Here is a 20,220-nt window from a genome sequence, read left to right as displayed (position 1 = left end):
GAAAATTCGTAGTTTTATTTTTAATTATGTGGGAAAGAAAGTTCAAAATTTTTTTACATTTTTATGCTATTTTGGTGTTTTAAACCAAAAATCGTTGTTTTTGGTCAAAAATCCTTTGATTTAAAATAATTAACATTTTTGTACAGTATCCTTTAGCGAATTTCATCGGAAATATAGATATCGATTTCAAAGAAGATTTACAATTTTTGAACAATTTCAGGTACTCTTAACATTTTAATAGAAAAACGTTTATTTGAAATAAAAATATTATGCTTAAAAGGACATTGAATAGTTTAACCAAATTTTTTATGATATTACTATTTTTATTCTAGAGCTGCTATTGTTCATAAAAAATCGTTTGATTAAAATTTTTTTTAATTTGACTAACAATAGACTATGTTCGCGTTTTCGCTGAAAATTTGATTCAAAAAAAACATTCAACGAAAATAATGTGTATGCAATATGATGTTAGATATTAATTCTAATGAAGTTCTAAAAATATTGTCCTGGCTTTTCTATTTTAGATAAAATAGCTATCAAATACAAAAATTTTGAATTAAAATAATTTAATAGTTTAATTTAAAAATTGCGTGAGAGAAGAAAATAATATTCTAAAATAATTTTTTTCCAATAAGTAAGTTAAATAAGCTATCATACATTAAAAGGGTATTATTATTTTTTAATTTGCTAAAAAGCGAACAAAATAAAAGGTTAATAAATGGTTAATAAAAACAAGACCAAGAATTTATTGTGAATTTAGTCCTGGTTCAAATTATTTATTTATAAATCGTTACTCAAAGTTATGTGTATTTATTAAATTATTATTTTTTCAGTTTGTTTAAAAGAATCATAATTATATGATTTGTGAAGAAATATGTACCGAATCATTCCCAGAATAAAAACCGATTGATCATTCTTGGAAATATTTTCTTCTTCCATTTTCCTAAAAGAAAATTCAGTTTAAAAATTGGATCTTAGTAAGCTGCTTTTCGAGATTGTATCCGGATTTCTATGACGCTCTATCGTATTTTTGGCACGAAGAGAAGGGCAAGTGAATATACATTTTTTGTATCACAGTTACTTATTTTATATTCAAGCAATAACAATACATATTTTGTAATCGTATAAAAGGATATCATACGGAAACTAGATTTAACTTTCTTATAAAACTACATACATCATTTGATGATGATCGTTGTGATTATATACATATACATTCATGGAAATAAACTTTGGAGTACAAATAGGCACTGGAATCGATCGTTTTACTACTTTCTGATTGACTAAATAGCAACCGATTAGTTGACACTCAACTATGATTATACGACTAACAGTTAAAGGTAGCTGAACACTGTTAAAAAATATATTCCAGTCAAAGTCCAAAGTATTTTGTACGTGTTATATTACAAATTAGAAGATTTCTTAGACTATATGAAAATCTAGAAAGTAAAATTCTATCCTTCTTGAAGTCATGATTAAAAAAATTCGATTTAAAAAGTGTACCTTGATTTCTCAATAGTTAGTTACAGAAAACGTATTTTCTTTCCCTTAAAATATTCCTAATTAACTTAATTTTCTTAATGAAATTGCGAATTCCTTACTGAAAAAAATTACTGGCAAGATTCAATATTTCGTTAGAAAGTTTGAAGGATCTCTTGCTTTTATACACTCAAGTTTTACATTCGAGGTTCGAAGTTCGTAAATGCTTCACAAAATCTGGTTTGTGATTGCATTCAAGCAGAAGATTATACAAAAAATTTGTAACGAATATTTTTAATATTTTTGTATAATTCTTCTGCGTGAGGTTAGTCAAGACGATTTCATTTGCTCGAAGAGATGCTTGCAAAATATTGATATTGGATCTCTGATATCCTATCTTTGATCCCTTTCGACATTTTCTAGTTCCTAGGTTTTGTTATCATTCAGTGACTTTTAGTAGTAGAGGAGAAGCTCGAGGAACAATTAGGAGCTGCTTTATTATAATTTCGTGCCCTCTCCTTTTCGTCTGAGAATAACAATGCCTTTCTTTTTGGAATGAACAATTCAGTCGGACCTTTTAAAAGGTAGGAGGTAGATATTGATTAGGTGCAGATGGTAGGCTGCTCTGCCTGCATTCACAAATTTCACCTGTATGTGTATGTCCAGTTTGCTGAACAAAAGTTGGGAGTTGAGCTTCACTCTGTGAAGGATAACTGGGACTTGCTGGTTGAGAAATTGGTTGTATTATGGGTCTGCGATTTTGCTGGCCAATTGGACGAATGGGTTGTGAAGATAGGGCAGGTTGGGAAGATTGGGCAGGTTGGGAAGATTGGGCAAGTTGGGGAGATTGAGCAGGCTGGGGAGATTGGGCAATAGGTGGGCCATATTCTAAGAAAGGTGCTAAGGTTTCAGAAGATGGAGCTGGTAGGGTGTTTGGTTGGGCAGGCTGGGCTGGTTGGGCAGGCTGGGCAGATTGAGCAGGTTGAGCAGGTTGGGCAATAGGTGGGTTATATCCCGGGAAAGATTCTAAGGTTTGAGAAGATGAATCTGGTTGTCTGACTGGTTGAAACGGCTGAATGGGTTGACCTGGCTGAATGGGTTGAGCTGGCTGAATGGGTTGAGCTGGCTGAATGGATTCAGCAGGTTGAGCAATTGGCTGAATTGGTTGTGGTATCAGTTGGGCTGGTTGTGGAGCAAGCTGGAATGGTTTTGGCTGAGAAGGTTGATAAAACTGTCCAGGTAAATTTTGCTCTGGTTTCGGCAATGATGGATATCCACTGGAGACTTCATCAGTTTTGGGCAAGGGTGGTGATTGTATTGTTTCCTTCACCCATTGAGAGTCGACAATTGCGAAAGTTGCAACCTGAAATTTTAAAAGATTGTTGGTCGATAGCTTATTTATATTTAAATGCTTTTCTAAAACGGCAAAACTGTTCCTTAAAAAATTTCTGGAAAGTCATTTCTAACAGTTTAAGAAACTTAAAAATAAGTCTGACTCTGAACTTCTGTTTCTACGGCGAATGCTGCCCTTTCTGACAAGAGAATGTCTGATCAGAAAACATAGTTTCTACTTAAGAGCTGGTCTGCGCCTGACTATAAAGTACTGTTTTCACTTGAGAAACTGTTTCTAATCGAGAAATGAGTAACAAATCCTTGAATCATACAACATGTACATTATTTTGATAAAGCAAGTTATTCTCACCTGGTTGGTAGGAAGACATCCAGTGTCTTGGCTGTAGATACCAGTGAGTTCATAGAATCCATCTCCACGATCACAGGCCAAGGGTCCACCAACATCTACTTGACACAAATTGTTGTTCACGTGTTGTGCTTTAACACAAACCAAGGAATCATCAACGTTCAACTGGGATTCAGCATTTTCTAGTCGTTGTCTGCACTCATCTTGATTCAAAAGGTCCACATTGATGCTGTGCATCAAGGCTCCAGCATAATTCACTGAAATAAAAAAATAATGTTGATCAATCTGAAAAATCTCTATCCCATCCACACCCTACTCCTTTCCCCTGCCGAGTGAGCCACGCCTACCCCGAAAGGGAAATGGCTTAATGGTGTAATAATAGTAATAATAATAATAATGTTGAAAACGTCTTAAAATATATATCTAATCAAATAATAAATCGTTCAGAGTCGAATATACTAGCAGAATGCTTTATATATCAAATAAAAAAATTCCTTGCACAAAGATTGGAGATAGAGATCAGATACTGTCGATTGTTCGATCGATAAGAAAAAAATTTCATTAATTTGATCAACGTTCAGATTACGTTTTGGCACATAAAGTATTCTACGTCCAAAAGGAGATTGCAATCTTATTTACTACCTTGAAGAACGATCTTTCCCCATCCCGTAGCGATGCACTTTCTCCCGGGTGTAATTACAGGAGTGTCTCCAAGACAGATGGTGTCAACGTGTTGATCAAGTGTAACGGGATGTTCCAGGAAGAGAAGGGCGGTATCGTAGCTGGGGTTTCCTGATGAGTATCCAGGGTGAGGGACAATTGAAGCAACGTTCACAATTTCGAAAGGCAAAGGTTCCTCGTGTTTCAGTTCGTATCCTAATTTCCACTCTCCAGCTTTGATCGACACATCAGTAGGATTAAGTCTATAAAAAAATACTTATTAGAAACCTACTAAATTCTAAAAAGTTGAATTTGCATAGACGTCATCATAAAAAAGAATAAGAAGTTCAATTTATTAGATATAAGAGATATAAGATTATACTAAAAAGATAAAATTTGTAAAGAATTAACAGAATCTTTTTGTTTTAGGCCTCTTCCACCTCTGGCAACCTGACTTGGTATGACGTAATTTAGATCGTACGTTGCTGCTTTCTTGTCCGAGCATAATTTTGAATATTATTCTTTTTATTTCTTTTTTTCCAGCGGGATTTAATAATTATAACTTAAATGATGAAATATTTACCCATCTACACAGTGGGCGGCGGTTAAGACAACATTGGGTGACACTATTGCCCCGGAGCAAAGTAACTTGCGATCTCGGCCGGAGAGAATCATTGCCTGCCATGGAATTTCGCCAAAGGCAACGTCCACATCGCTCAGACCGCTCGGACGTTGGACCTTTTAAAATGAAATCAGAGCGACGTGAGACATCACAGAAAGAAAATGAAAGTTTACGCAAGCAAATACTACTAAGATACGCTTTTGACAAACTAAACATGCATCCGTCTACGAATATTTTAGATTGACGCGCACTGATCTATTTTATATGAATTTCTATAGTGATGTCTATCAAGTGAACGAAATGAGGCTTATGACATGTTGAATCAAATTGTGTGCTTAATCATGCTTTCAATCCAGTTTGTATTCGTCATTTTTTTGTGATTTTTTTCCTCTCTGTTTTTGCAAATTTGCATCTTAGTTTTATCTGCTGAGTTATATTTTAATGATAGAGATAATTCATAAAAAATTTAGTTCTGTTTAATGTACAAACTTTCATTTTTATTGCGCTAAGAATAAAAAAAATTCAAAATAGAACATTAAACATTAGGTCAGTTGTTGATAACTGTGATAAAGATTATAGTATTATTAAATAATAATTTTATTTTGAATACATAAACAATCAATTAATTCTTACTTGGTTTTTCAAACCGCACTGAGCTCCAGGGGTGTGTGCGGAGATGACGATTTGCTTCTCGTTGGTAGATTGAGAATCATAAGAGCTTTTTGGTGGCTGTTTCTGTCCGAAGGGATTTGTGAATGATGGGAAACTTGGTAAATTGTCAAAGAAACCAGGAGGCTTTGGAGTTGGTGAAGCAGGATTTTGTGCTGGGGTACCAAGTGGCTGCACGGGACTTTGTGGCCTTGAGAAAACAGGCAAATTATCCTGGATAGCTGTCACTATTTGCTGTCCTGATGGAAAAGAAGGAAATTGTGGAATATTAGAGAAATTAATGGTCTTAGAAGGTGGAGCTGTTTTCGTCGGTTGGACTGATTTTACTGGCTGATAGCTCTTAATTGGTTGCTGCGTTTTCGTAGGCTGATATTTCGAGGGTTGTTGGGACTTAATTGGATATTGAGATTTCACAGGCTGTTGCGGTCTGATGGGCTTTTGAGAGAGGACTGCGTCTTCAGACGTAGATGAAGACTGAGAGTTGAAGGGTTCTTGAGGTTGGAAGGCTTTTTGGGATTCAATTGGCTGTACTTGGTTTGCTTGTTGGTTTTCAAAGGTTTGGTCAGGGTGGATAGGTTGCTGCGAGCCCAAATCTGTTTCAGGTTGGCTTGGTTGTTGAGATTCGAAACTCTGTTCAGGTCTGATTGGCTGTTGAGCGTTAAAGGGCTGTTGAGGCTGGCTAGGTTGTTGAGACTCGAAAGATGTATCAGGCTGGCTTGGCTGTTTAGAGCCGAAAGATTCTTCAGGTCTGATTGGCTGTTGAGAGTTAAAAGGCCGCTGAGGTTGTTGAGAAACAAAAGGTCTGTCAGGCTGGCTTGGCTGCTGAGAACTTAAAGGTTGTTGAGGTCTGATTGGCTGTTGAGAGTTGAAAGGTCGCTGAGGTTGTTCAGGTTGTCGAGAACCAAAATGTACTTCAGGTTGGCTTGGTTGTTGAGTTTCGAAACTTTGTTCAGGTCTGATTGGCTGTTGAGTGTTAAAGGGTCGTTGAGGCTGGCTAGGTTGTTGAGAAGAGAAAGGTCTGTCAGGCTGGCTTGGTTGCTGAGAGCTCAAAGGTTGTTCAGATATAAGTGGCTTCTGAGAGTTGAAAGGTCGTTGAGGCTGGCTAGGTTGTAGAGAACCAAAAGGTACTTCGGGCTGGCTTGGTTGTTGAGTTTCGAAACTTTGTTCAGGTCTGATTGGCTGTTGAGTGTTAAAGGGTCGTTGAGGCTGGCTAGGTTGTTGAGAAGAGAAAGGTCTGTCAGGCTGGCTTGGTTGCTGAGAGCTCAAAGGTTGTTCAGATATAAGTGGCTTCTGAGAGTTGAAAGGTCGTTGAGGCTGGCTAGGTTGTCGAGAACCGAAAGGTACTTCGGGCTGGCTTGGTTTTTGAGAGCCGACGGCTTGTTCAGGTGCTATTGGTTGCTGAGCGTTGAAAGGTCCTTGAGGCTGGATGGGTTGCTGAGAGGCAAATGGTCTTTCGGGTTGACCTGATTGTTGAGCATCAAAAGGTGTTTCAGGTTGACTTGGTTGTTGAGAGCCATCAGGCTGTTTCGGTCCGATTGGCTGTTGAGAGTTGAAGGGTCGTTGAGGCTGGCTAGATTGCTGAGAATCGAGTGGTGTATCAGGTTGGTTGGGTTGTTCAGAGCGGAGAGGCTCCTCAGGTCTTATTGGCTGTTGAGCGTTGAATGGTCTTTGAGGCTGGGTAGGTTGTTGAGGACGGAAAGGTGTATCAGGTTTGCTTGGCTGTTGAGAGCTGATAGGCCTTTCAGGTCTGAATGGCTGTTGAGTGTTTAAGGGTCGTTGAAACTGGCTAGGTTGTTGAGAACCGAAATTTGTGCCAGGCTGGCTTGGTTGTTGGAAATTAAATGGCTGTTGGGGGCGAATTGGCTGTTGAAAATTGAATGGTTGTTGTGGACGAATTGGCTTTTGTGGGTTGAAGGGCTGTTGAGGTTGACTGGATTGTTCTGAACCAAATGGTCTTTCAGGTTGGCTGGGCAGCTTTGCACCAAAAGGTTGTTGGGGACGAATGGGCTGCTGGGAATTAAATGGTTGCTGAGGGCGGATTGGCTGTTGAGAGCCTATCGGTTTTTCTGGTTGACTAGGTTGTTGATTAAATGGCTGTTGTGGGCGGAACGGTTGTTGGGAATTGAATGGTTGCGGCTGACGAATTGGTTGTTGAGAGTTGAAAGTTTGTTGAGGACGAATTGGTTTTTGTGTCTTCGTTGGTCTCTGAGGAGTTTTGGTTCCTTGTTTTTGAGGTTTACTGGTTGCGATGTTCAAGAATGTTGGGAAGCCCATTTCGTCAAATCCACCGCTGTAGTTGGCTGGAAGGTTACCCGCTGGCCAGGGGTCAACGTAGTTCGGGTCACGACAGCATTTTCCGATTATGCCTGAGTCTGGGTTCTTGCAGGTCTGTAACAAAATATTTTTTAAAAAGAGCTTGCAAAAAGGAATTAAATAGAAAAATAATCTCGGCAAATACATAAGTCATAAAATATTAAGCATGTGAATGACGCGAGAGATGAATTCATTGAGAGAAGATTTGAAATTATTGCGAAAATTGACTGTTAGTTTAGAATTTAGAATGAATAGTTCCCACATTTTCGAATGCCGAATATTCTCCTTAAGGTCGCATTCTTTGCTTTTATTTCGAGATGAGTCACATGAATTTCAGATCGATCGGTGAACAACCTTCTGTCTTTGTATCTTCATGTAATGTAGTGGTATGAAATACTGATTCAGGAATATTTTAAATTCATAATTTGATGCTAAAAATATTAAGTTCTAACGAAGTTGGTGTGTTGTATTAAAAGAAAAATTATGCTATCAAAAAATATTAAACAATTTGAGACATGTCGGCATTTTCTTGTCATTTACATGATATATAGTTCATATTCTTATATAATAGCTTGAATTACTCACGCTCAAAGGTGCTCTTCTTAACAATTGTTGAGCAGTGAATGTAAGAGGGGTTTCACTAATAACTCCTTGCAAAGTACAAAATTGTTCTTCAACACAAATCAAAGCAGCGGCACATCCTACTTGAGGAGGAATTTCTGGTGCTGGTGGAAAAGCAGCCTGGGGTCTTACACCAATTGGTGTTGCATCATCGGCTTCTCCTGAAATTATATATTTATTGGTTAAAAAAGTACTGTTTAATAAAAAGCAGTGCTTTCTAATGCAGTAAAGGTTTTAATACTTAGTAGTAAGTATAAAAAAACTAGTGGAATGTAGATTCTATCAATTAGCAGGTTGAATTTAAGAACAAGTTGTGTGAAGAAAAACAAGTCTGCGGTCACTGACTACCAAAAGCCAGAAGATGGGAAGCTTCGAAGAATGGACCGGAATCCTGTTTTCGAAGGGAAATAAAAAGTTATTTTTAGACTTGCCATCGAGTTCTGGTTCCTGGGGTGGGCGAGAGAATGAGGGGACAAGATTGGAAGGTTCACTGCCGTGAGGAGGCAAATATCCATTAGAGTCTGGTGCACCCTGCCCAGATGGAGCAGATTCTGTACTCAAATCACCAGAATTCGAATCTTCAGGTCCGAGTAAGCCTCCGCTAGGGTATCCTAATGAAGGTTGGTTCGAGGATCCTGAGATGGCATTCTCGTTGCTACCTGCTCAAAAAATAACAATCTTATGATTAAAAACAGTCAATTATTCAAAACATCGATTTATAAGCAGTGATGGTGTCCTTCGAGTTAAGTTTTAGGTGCAAGCAATATTCGGCATTTTCCTTCATGCTCATGTTAAATGATGAAAGAAAAGGTCAAATCATCGCTATAAACTTTTGATCAGAAAAAACATTTCTGGAATAGAAGGAAGAGATTCATAGAAATGTTTGTATGCTGGATCTTGCTAACCTTCTCAAATTGCCTAACATATTTGATATATTTAGCATTATTTGCTGTTGAAAAATAAAGAGGAAATAAATTCACGAATTCAAATTAACAAATAAATACAGTTTTATAACATGACTTTAATAAAAAGGGTTGTGCATTGGCAATTTCAGTATGATTTTAAATCAAGGATTTTATTTATTTTGTGCGATATCATTCCAAACTTGTGAAACTAGGTTCCATTGCGTAAGTATTTTTTGTATCGAAGGGTTACGGACCCTCAAATTCTTCCAGTGCCCTTGCCATATATAAATGGCTCAGGTAATTTTCGAGGAATCTTTCCTTCGAACTTTCACCGTTTCCAAGGAATTATTTTGGCGTAGCAGAAACAAAGAGATGACTGATAGTCAATCAAACCCTTTGAGAAAATAAATTTTTCATGTCTGATTTCTTGAGTTCTTTTGAATTTATGCTTTAGAGATAAACTAATCTTCCGACAAATAACAGATTTCATTTGATGCTATTAAGTGGTATCATAAAAAATGTGTTACCTGGGCCGAATTCTGGATTCTGTTTTGGGCTTTCTTTAAAAGTACAACAAATTTCGTAGTTTAAGTTGCAATCTTGTCCCTGGAAAAAATAAAAAAGAACGTTGGATTGATAATAATCGAAAAGAAGTAAAGAGAAATATTTGATGATTTCTGCATTCATAAAATAAATGAAGAGAATTTAAATTCTGTTAGCACATTGTACCTTAATAAGGCAGTCAGTTGACATTTGTGTTATAATATTTGTTTAATTCAACCTTGCCTGTCTTAAATATTCTGTAAATTTGCGGTCATCTGTAGGTGCTTACAATCACATACTGTGTTCTTCCGAGTTTAATTTATTTTTCAAAGAGACCGCCGACAATCTTGCGGTTCAGAAAATGGTCTTCATTTTTTATAGTAAGTTTTTAACAGTATTAAATAAATTTCCGTAAAAACAGCCTCATGAACATGTTGCGATTTGGTCAAATACTTGCTGAAAATCATTGCGCAATAAAGTAAATAATTATTTTTTCTAATTAAATTAAATTTACATATATTTTTATTGCTGACTCGACATCTCACCTTCTTTAATAAAAATGAGAAGAGAAGAGATAGAATTTATTCGGACAAAGAGATGCTTACTTTGAGAATAAATCGTGAAATTAACGAACCTCGAGGAATTGATGTGCTTCGAGGCAAATGAAGTTTCAATTAAATAGAGTCTCTTGCGAAGGTCGGAGTAAATTGGAATTGATTTGAATCCCGTAAATAGAGAGATTTATTGATTAATAAAAGGTCCTTAATAGAAAACGCGGCATATAGAAATAATATTTTTTCTCTTTCTTTTCGATTCTTAGGATCGTAATACGTAGACCTATTTACTTTGAGGATGTTTGCAGATCCTCAGATGTATAATTCGGTAGCATGAAGATAAATAGAGTTGAGTAATCGCGTGCTGATTTCATAATATATAGCACTATGTTGGGCGCCATGTAATAAATAAATTACTGAAGGTTATTGAACGACCTTAAGTCCGTTGAACCTATAGAAGGTAAACCGGTATTTTACTGAAGAAAATAGAATATTCCAGGTAGATGTTCTTAGAGTCTCATCACACGTATTGTCTTCTGGTATATAATTTCGAAGTCTCAAGGTTGATTTTGATGTAAGTCGAAAGAAATTATCAGTCTTTAGTTTCGTCTGCTTATAAAGATCATTCTTTCAGTTTTCGATCCAGATTATTTAAAGGTCACAAGATAATCATAATTATGTAAATTACTATTCATGAAACCGTCTTTAGATAATCATCAACTTCTGTATTCAGCGTACACGAAAGACAGGAAATATCAGCATTTTTTAACTTTCAATATAATTTTTATATTTAAAGGTACCAAGATAAAACTGGAACAATGAGTACGTCCGACAATTGTTTCCAGTTTTGTATTTTTTTTTGTATTAAATATTTCATTCATGAACAAATATAACCGATGACTGATGAAGAATGAATATTAATTAAGGCGAACAGAGGAAGTAGGCAAATAATGAATTTACAAACATTTTCTCACGAGATCAAAGTGCGAGTCTATATCCAACGGTTCTGTGATGTCATCCAAATCATTTACCTCTTCGCGTGAGCAAAAAGTGCATAAATTAATGAACAGCTTTATGTTTCTAGTTTTAATTTTCCCTGATAAAAGGTTGCAACATGAATTTATAGCTAACAAAACATTAAACATATCAGCAAAATAAAGGAAGTAGAAGAATATTATTTTTGGATCTTGAGATCAGTTTCAAAACATCCATAATTGGGTTTTTTTAACCACTTTCTATTATTTCTGTGACAATGTATTGATCTTTGAAAATTTGGTCTTCTAGAGACACCTGTATATGTAACAATTTTGATGATTAAATAAATTGCTTGCCTTTCAAGTGAGCGCAAATTTATTTCTTCGCAAGGTGAAAGTCACAGACTGTTGATTCTTATTCAATATGTTCATTGACAGAATTAATTGCCTATATCTTAGAGGAACATTTTTTTAAAGTACTTCAGTTCACATCATAATAAAAATAAAAATTTTTGTATTATAGGAGCTGTTATTATAATTAAGATTACCAAATTTTATGCTAGTATATACTCATGACAAGGATCTTGAACCTATCACAGAAACTCAACATGACAGATTGAATTCCTTATAGTGTGTATAATTAATTTTTATTTGAATCCTACTTTTGTATGTTAACATTTGAATCAAATTTTGCAAGTCAAATGATTTGAAAAGAATATTTTAGCTGTTATTATAATATTTTCGCTATTTTACGAAACATCATGTTTATTTCGTCTTTTGTGTATTATGGGTCGACAAATTTATGGAAGTAGGTAAAAGCGTTTTATAATACTGAATTTAGAGGATGCGAAATATATAATATGAGGCACTTAAGTTTTTTGATTCTTCGACCTTTCATGCTAAGAAGAGACAGTTTATTTCAAATGTGACAACTAGTTTACGATTTAAACTTTTGAATTAATTGCGTTTAATGCAAATTGGAAATTTAGAGTGGAATCAAGGTCGAATTTAAGTTATGAAACCGGGTTTATGGAATGGAAAAGATTTAAGTAAGTTTTGAAGTAATTGATTTGTTTTTGTGTCCTCATAGAGGAAACTTTCTATTGGTGACAAATTCTCAATTTTAAAAATTAAGAGATTTCTAACATTTATTATCTCAAAACAGAGAGACAGATTTTTTATATCTAAATATATCTTTTGCACTTTCATAATTTCGTAGAAATCAGTTTTTAAATTAAAACTTGCCCACTTGTCATAAATCAATATTGATACCTAAAATTAAAACGAATCTATTGACTTATGACAATAGTGCGTTCGTTTGAAAGCTTATGAATTCTGAGCAATTTATAAGCTCAAGAGAAATTGCTCATTTAAATAAAGCATTTAATCATTAGATTAATGCTTCTTGCATGTATTAGAAAATTCAAAATAATTCTGCAGACGAATAATATATTGTATTCATCTAAAGATTTTGATAAATCGTGTTTAAGTGCTACAAAATATGATCCATTGTACAAATTTCCACAAACTTCTGAAAGACAAGTTTTTCACGAGTTTTTTTACTCTTCTTAGAATCTTCCACGAATGCACTTTTATTTGTTAAAAGAGTCTGGACTGCATGAAAAAAGATTTAAAATAAAGTTCAACATTTGAAAAAAAGAAAATAGTTATAATCTTAAAATTTGTCATTCAGAGAAACAGTTAAATAAATCTAAAAAATAAAGTTGCGTGTTAGCCAGTTTCGCCCACTAGCGTGGCGTAGCTTTATTTAACGGCATTTCAAATAAAAATAAAAACTTTGAACAAATTTTTTAATTGTTTAATCACCTACTTTGGTGGCTTTTTTGAGAAATTTTAAATTTTAGAAACTTTGAATATTAGGATAAAAATCTAAAAAGTTATATTTGTTTTCTTTATTTTTAGAAAGTGTTATCCTGAAGAATAGAGAAGGAAAGATGATTCCTTGGCTAACCTTTTGAATTTTGCGAAGAAGGACCTTCTAAAAGAGTACGGTCAGTGGGACAGGCTAATCTGCTGGTCCTTGTTGAAATAGGAAACTGGAATTTAATAATACCTGAAATTCTGACTGAAGTGAAATATTCAAGGCCGCAGAAGAATGACCTTGAAAGATCAATTTCAAGTCATAATGTGAAAAGTGGAAATTAAATTGAACGAGAAGATTTCTCTGTCAATAAGGATGTTACGCAATCGGTCAGGTTCGTTTCCCATCTCGAAACCAATGGGATCGCTCGTAATCGAGTTCGATTGCATTATTATTTAGGAATAGCCAAACGCATGGAAATTTTTTGCTAATTTTTTGGCCAACAAAAACAATAAAATATTACTTTTTTACCATAACAAATAAATTTTCAATAAAAATGATATATTTAAAACAAAACAGTTTAATTTTTTTTTGATAAAAAGATGACTTTAAACAAAACACTTGACTTTTCAACAAAATAATTAAATTTTAAACCAAATAGATGGGTTTTTGAGTAAATATTTGACATTTCAACCTACACAAAGATGAATTTTCAACCAAACAGTCAAATTTTGCAACGTGCAAGATCGAAATTGAATTATAAACAGTGACATTTCCAACCAAATAGTTGAATATTTAGGCCCAAAGGACGAACTTTTTAGAATACAGATTTTAATTTTCAACCCGAAAAGTAGACATTAGAACAAAATAATTAAATTAACAACAAAATAGATTAGTCTTTAACAACAACATTTTTAACTTAAGTAATAGAACTTATTATCAAGGCTTAGAATTTTCAAACAAAAATGCGAATTTCAACAAATTACAACAATTTTCAACTAAAAAAGAATAATTTTTAACAGAGATTTGGAACTTTTGATCAAATACTTGATTTTTGAAACGAAAAAATTATTCTGAACAAAACATGTTTCCACGAAAAATTAAATAGTTAAATTAGAATTTAAAAAATTTTATGTTTCAAGTTAAATGAAACCACTTTTAACAAAATTGTTAATTTTATAGCTGGAGATTAATTTTCTGTTAAAATGATGAATCTTGTAAGCAAAACAATAATATGTAGCATTGTCGTTTAGCTCGCCACCATGTAGTTGAATTTTCAATTGTTATAAAAATAATATTTAACGTAAAGAAAAGAATTGTCTAAAAAATAGATAAATTTCCAGTTATTACAATAATTAATTTATAACAAACAAAAATAACAATTTTGTAGAAATACTTAAATTTTAAAATAAATAGATGAATCTTCCACAACAGTAAATAAATTTTTGATGAAGAAGTACAATTTTTAACAATTTTGCACAATTTTTTTTTTTTATTGCAAATTTATCTATTTGGTCAGAAATTCAGCTATTTTGCTGAAAATTCTTTGTTTTTTTAAATTGAAAATTAGTTTTTTATTAATGCAAAAGCGAATTCTCCACAAAATAATTACATTTTTTACCAAATAAATCAATCTTCACTTGGAAAATGGATTTTTAATAAAGCAGTTTAATGAGCAATTAATTAGTGTAATTTTCACAAAAAAAAAATAGCTTCTTAGCGAAAAATGTATATTTGATATTTAAAAAAAGCGATTTCAATTTCAAATTAATATTTTCAGTACTTACAAAAATTAATTTAAAATAAAAAATCGAATTTTGTTCAAAATTTTTAGTTTCGCAACCAAAAAGATTAATCTTAATTTAAAAAATTTATTTTGAACAAAACCGTTTAACTTGCAACCAAAAAAATTCAAACCAAAAAACGAGAAAAAGGAAAAGTCTCTTGAAAATAAAGAAAAAGGAGGAATTTTTTAAAAGGGGGAACAGGGGAGGAAGGAGTGTGAAATCAGCATAAATGATTTGTATCGAAAGATATACGCGACATCAAAGAGAATCAAAGGCGCCAAAGTCAAGAGTCTCGGATTTCATAATTGTTCGCACCAAAGTACTATCCGCTGACATAATGAGCGTTTACGAAGGAATCACGGTTGCGTACGTTTAATAATGTATGCATCATTACGATGTAAGCTGGCCGCCTATCATACGAGTGTCCCAGTGTAAGTTCGTAAGGATGCTCTTTACGATTGTATCAGTGTGGTAGATTCTTCCTGATTGGACCATCGGCTAACACATGACATAACATCACTTTCGCCGATCTATCACACTTTGCCTGATGTATAAAAAATAAATGAACGTTTGCATGATCCCTGACCCTGCTAGCACTGGGACTTGTTCGCAAATATCGAGATCTTCAAAAAATTCATACCAGGAATTATTGCCTAACGAGTTCTGACATGCTTCCAAGTATAATCATCTAGGAAGTCTGCAGATTTTCTGTCCACGACTTAAGAACCCTTTGTTCTGTGACAATAGGATTTTTAACGCCTTCGAGAGTTACAATCAAAGATCAATAGGAGAGGATATGTGAATTAATTTCTGATATTTCTCAATTTTTAGCTTGTCTATGAGAATGATCGATCGACTTGTCTGGGGCTGTTCAAAAACAACGTCATAGTGCTAGGGTAGCGGGGGGGGGGGGCAGGGAAGTTTAACAGGTTTTTTGAAGAATTGTAATGTAGAGGAGCGAAGGAGTTTATCCAGAATGTTACATCAAGCAAGAAAATATAAATGCGCATATTTTTTTAAATGCTAGGAAAATTAATACACTAAGCTCCCGATATAAGAACCGCCGGTTTACTATATTCCTAGAACTGATTGCCTCCTTGTTTTTATAATAACTCCTATATTTTCCTTGTTTATTATTTTTGGTTTAAAAGTTATATTGATCAGTAAACAGTTTTACTATTTTGTAGAAAGATGAACTAATTTGGTGGAAAATTATTGGTAGGAAATTCATGTGTTTTGGTGTTATTTCGTATGTTTGGTAGGAAATAAATATTCTTGATAATGAATCGAATTACATTTTTGAAAGTTCTATTGCTGTTTTAAAAATTCCGTTTATCAATTACAGATCTATCTCTTTAGTTGTAAATGGAATTTTTTGGTTTAACTTTTTGTTTCTTAAAAAATAATTTTCTAACTGGAAATGTAATTGCTTCATTATAAAATAAAAATTAATGTTATTAGTCGCAGATCATTTTTTTAAAACTGTAACTATTTTATTGGGAATTTTTATTTTATTGGTCGAACATTGAACTGAATCTTCTTGAGAATTTACTTTTGTCAACCAATAAATAAATATATCATTTCTCGTTAAAAAATAATTGTTTTTAATTGAAAATTCAACTATGCATTAGCATTTCTTATTGAAAGTTCATTTTTTATTGTTTAAAGTTCCACTATTTGGATGAAAGTTGAACCCCTTTGCTTGATATTCAATTCATTTGATGAAGACTGAACTATTTTGTTAAAATTTCGTTTTTTTTTAGTTTGCCAAAAAAAGATCCATTGGAATAGTAATGTAGACATTCAATTTTTGGTTTAAAATTAATCGTTTTCAGTTGAAAATGCAATTATTCAATTTTTCTTTGATCATTCATCTTATTTAGTTGAAAATGATTCATTTGCTTGGCTAAAAGTTGAACTAGTTTGTTAAACATTCATTTTATTTGTAAAAGATTTATATATTATTTCTAGAAAATTCGTTCTTTTTTGGTTAAAAATTTTATTACTTACGAAGAAAAATTAAGTATTTAGTAAAAAATCATCTGTTTGGTGTAAAATTCAGATTTTGGGTTTGAAAATTCAACTCTGTTGTTGAGAATTCCCCTTTTTTGTTAAATTCGACTCATTTTTATTTAAAATAAAAATCTTTTTATTTGTGAAATATCAATTATCGTACATTTTTTGTTCAGAGTTATTCTTTTTGGTTGAAAACTCAAATGATCTAAAAATTAATTTTTTAATTTTAAGAGCACTCATTTTAGATGAAAATTCAATTATATTGTTAAAAGTTCAACTATTTTGTTGAAAATTTAACTATATGATTGAAAATGTAACTTTTTGTTGAAAATTTGTCCTTTAAGATAAAAAATGCAACTGGCTTCTAATAAATTTATCTTTTTGGCTTGAAAATTCAACTACTTGGTTGAAAATGCAACTGCTGTTGGTTAAAGTTCAATCTTTTTTCTTTCCAAATTCGTCAGTTGGGCTGCGAAAGATTTTTGTAGGTTAAAAATTCAACTATAGGGTTAAAAAGTTATCTGTTTAGTTACAAATGCGTCTATTTTTATTAAAAGTTCATATATTGGGCTGTAAATATGAGTGTCTGGTTGAAATTTAATCTATTTTATTGGAAAATTCTATTTTTTTATTGCAATTTATCTCTTCGTTTTGTATTTTATTTCAGGTGTTTATCAAATAAAATTGAAGACAAAATAATTGACTTCAAAACAAGAAGGTGTTCTTATTTGTGACGTCACCCAGTGTGACGAAGAAGGGAAGGGGTGGAAAAATAGTTTAAAATAGCGTGAGGTAATTTTTAAAGAACCCATATTTGCTGTCTAAATTTAAATTAGGAAAAAGTCACTTATTAAATTAGTTGTTATTTAACTAATTGTTAATCAAAGTACGCTATTTTAATTATTTGAAAAATTTAGTTCATGATACTTGATAATGACAGTTACTTTAATGTTACAAGAAGTGATCCATAAATTCGATTAAAAATTAGTTTGACTTAATTGGTTGTTATTCAATTTAAACGAATTCGGATTAAGACAGTAAGCTCAATTTCAACTTTCTTCAATTAATGATGTACAATGCGTAAGTCAATCTCAAACTTCGTTGGACCTTTGTAAACAATGATTTATAAAAAAGATTGAAACAATGTTAATTGCTGCGAATTTGGTAACAGAAAGCTAAGCTTATTTTATGAAGAATTGTTTAGGTTACTATTATTTATTTAAAAATAGCTTAATCGATTTTCGAGTTTAAGCTTTGATTTTAAGTATTTTAATTAATTAGTTTATTTATTTAATGATTCTATATAATCTTTTTCGGTTGGTTGGTTTGATTAATAAATAATTTCAACCTTAAAAAATAGAATTTGATAGATAGTGAGAAACTCCTGTTGAATTTGAAAGTGTTTTCAGAATTACTTTTGCTCAGAACAAAAAGAGCTTTAAAATAAAAAATATTTATAATTCAAAGTCTGGTAAACAAAAAATGGCTATTTACAAGGAAAAAATTTATTTATTTCAACCACTTTCAGACTATTTATTTAGAATTATGCAATAAAGTTTTGGAATCGGACCGATTTCCTCATCAGAGTTTAAAAATAATTTAGAAAGAATAACTTATAAGAAAAACTTGAAGTCGTAAAAAAGGAGTTTCCTTATAAATATTTTCAATAAGACTATGTGTTTCATTTAATCGTGATAAAATTCTAATTAAAGCAGTAAATGCTTCTGAACTTTAAGTATATTTTGTCATTTTTTATAGTATGGTATAACCTTTATTTTTTTACGACGTTATTTTATAACATAAAATTGAATCTCGAGAATTTATATAGGCACAAATATGAAAGATATTACGTAGGAAATGCCTTTCACTGAATTATGAGTTATTTACAGATATATAGTCTAGGATTTCATGAGCGATTAACTTGATTAAATATTCTCATTATAAATATAGTAAAGATACTAAAAAAACATTTATTCGACCGATTTTTTAAATTTATACCGTGTATTGCGTCTTAGGAGGATAATGTAACTGTGTAATATTTTTTTTAAAAAACCATTTCATCTTTTATTATACTTTAAATGTTTTTAGAAACCCTGGTTACATCTATTGCAAAGGTTATAAAATGTTACTCAAGTTTAAAGTCAAAGTTAAACCTTGCGGTTCGAGCGTATATTATTGGTAAAGTCCTATAAATTACAAACTTTAAAAAAATATAATAAATTACATTGTTTCTCTTCGCTTGAACTTGTGTAATATTTTGTTAGCAGTAAGCATTGCGGAAAGCCGACAACAATGATAATATCGAAATTTTTTGATCATCCATTTTTTAGAGAAGAATTTCGTAATTACTTGAATTTTTTTTTTAATATTCCGATTGTATCAATAAAATTACAGATTATATTAAATATTTTTCTTATTATTTTACTTTAATATAATTCATACATTTGGATTAGAAAACTGATACAAAGGATGGTTTATAAATATACATCAGAAATTGGATTTTGATCATTTGGATTCTTCAGTTATTGAAGAGGATTGTTGAGTTAAGAGATTTTTATGTATTAATCTATAAACTAGGAAACTATTTTGAATTTATAAAATTTATGTAATAACAAAAAAATCTCCAGTTGTAATTTTCCGAGACATAAGCTCAGGTTTTTTCGAACAACGCTAATAATTCACTTCTTAATCTTATAATTAGACTTTGGCCTCAAGACATTTTTTAATTTGATACTTGTCTTCTGCATATTTCACGGGAATGTTATTACCATACCTCATACCAGTCTCCAATGCATATGATTGACATAATTTTCACCCGAAACAGGATCAGATTATAGTACCATGCAAACCAAATTAAATGAATATTTTGTAAGAAGCTCCTCCAACCTTGTGTTAAATTTGCTTTCTTACACGAAACATTTTTGGGTACAATTGTACATTCAAGGCCAGGAAAAATGAATAATAAATCACGATTGCAGATATTGATAAATTAAACGAATAACACATAAAACATGTCTGATTTCAAAATTAAATATCACTTTTAAAAACTTCAACGTCTAAAATTAAAGAAGATTTTTAAGTAAAATATATATATATATATATATATAAATAGAAATTGGCAGAGAGCCTGATGTTGTTTTCTGGATGTCATGAACCAAGGACCTTTTTTTCAGATACGTGATCAGACCATGGTATCGCGTTTAAATTACAATCTGCAGGTCTTTGGTCACCCTGCAAACACATTCCACTTTCTCCAGCCCATTTACCATTTTATTAACTCAAGCATCTCCTTGCACTGTAACTGGTATAAACGCATCTTGGGGGATTGAAAAAACTCGCATTCTTTTCTAAAGAAAAAGTTCTTCAGATCCTACTCATCTCTTTTCAAATCAGCACAGCATCTCAAGAGCTCGGTCGATTTTTTGCGATATTTCAACACCCTCTTGTGCAATAAGGCGTACTAAATACAAGTGCGAAATTAATGAGCGCGGTAATAAAAAAGACTCTAACAAGTCATTTTTTTTATTTCTCATGATTCCAATCTTAGGTGTAATTT

General features: G+C 32.4%; 1 protein-coding gene across 1 annotated transcript in view; it reads right to left on the bottom strand.

Annotated features, from left to right (window-relative positions):
* Positions 1-1,779: 1,779 nt before the first annotated feature.
* Positions 1,780-20,220, bottom strand: part of LOC117169159 (protein piccolo-like) — a 29,116-nt gene continuing 10,675 nt past the window's right edge. Inside the window, exons 4-11 of the mRNA XM_033355373.1 lie at positions 9,496-9,574; positions 8,495-8,722; positions 8,028-8,224; positions 5,094-7,517; positions 4,422-4,576; positions 3,821-4,101; positions 3,182-3,435; positions 1,780-2,842 (exon numbers count right to left, since the gene is read on the bottom strand). Of these exons, the coding sequence (XP_033211264.1) occupies positions 2,057-2,842; positions 3,182-3,435; positions 3,821-4,101; positions 4,422-4,576; positions 5,094-7,517; positions 8,028-8,224; positions 8,495-8,722; positions 9,496-9,574 (4,404 nt within the window). The 3' untranslated portion in view covers positions 1,780-2,056. The remainder of the gene's footprint in view (positions 2,843-3,181; positions 3,436-3,820; positions 4,102-4,421; positions 4,577-5,093; positions 7,518-8,027; positions 8,225-8,494; positions 8,723-9,495; positions 9,575-20,220) is intronic.

Source organism: Belonocnema kinseyi, chromosome 3 (genome assembly GCF_010883055.1).
Source record: "Belonocnema kinseyi isolate 2016_QV_RU_SX_M_011 chromosome 3, B_treatae_v1, whole genome shotgun sequence".
Taxonomy (NCBI): domain Eukaryota; kingdom Metazoa; phylum Arthropoda; class Insecta; order Hymenoptera; family Cynipidae; genus Belonocnema; species Belonocnema kinseyi.
The sequence above is the reverse complement of the archived record's forward strand: the minus strand, read 5'-3'. Positions and strand labels throughout refer to the sequence as shown.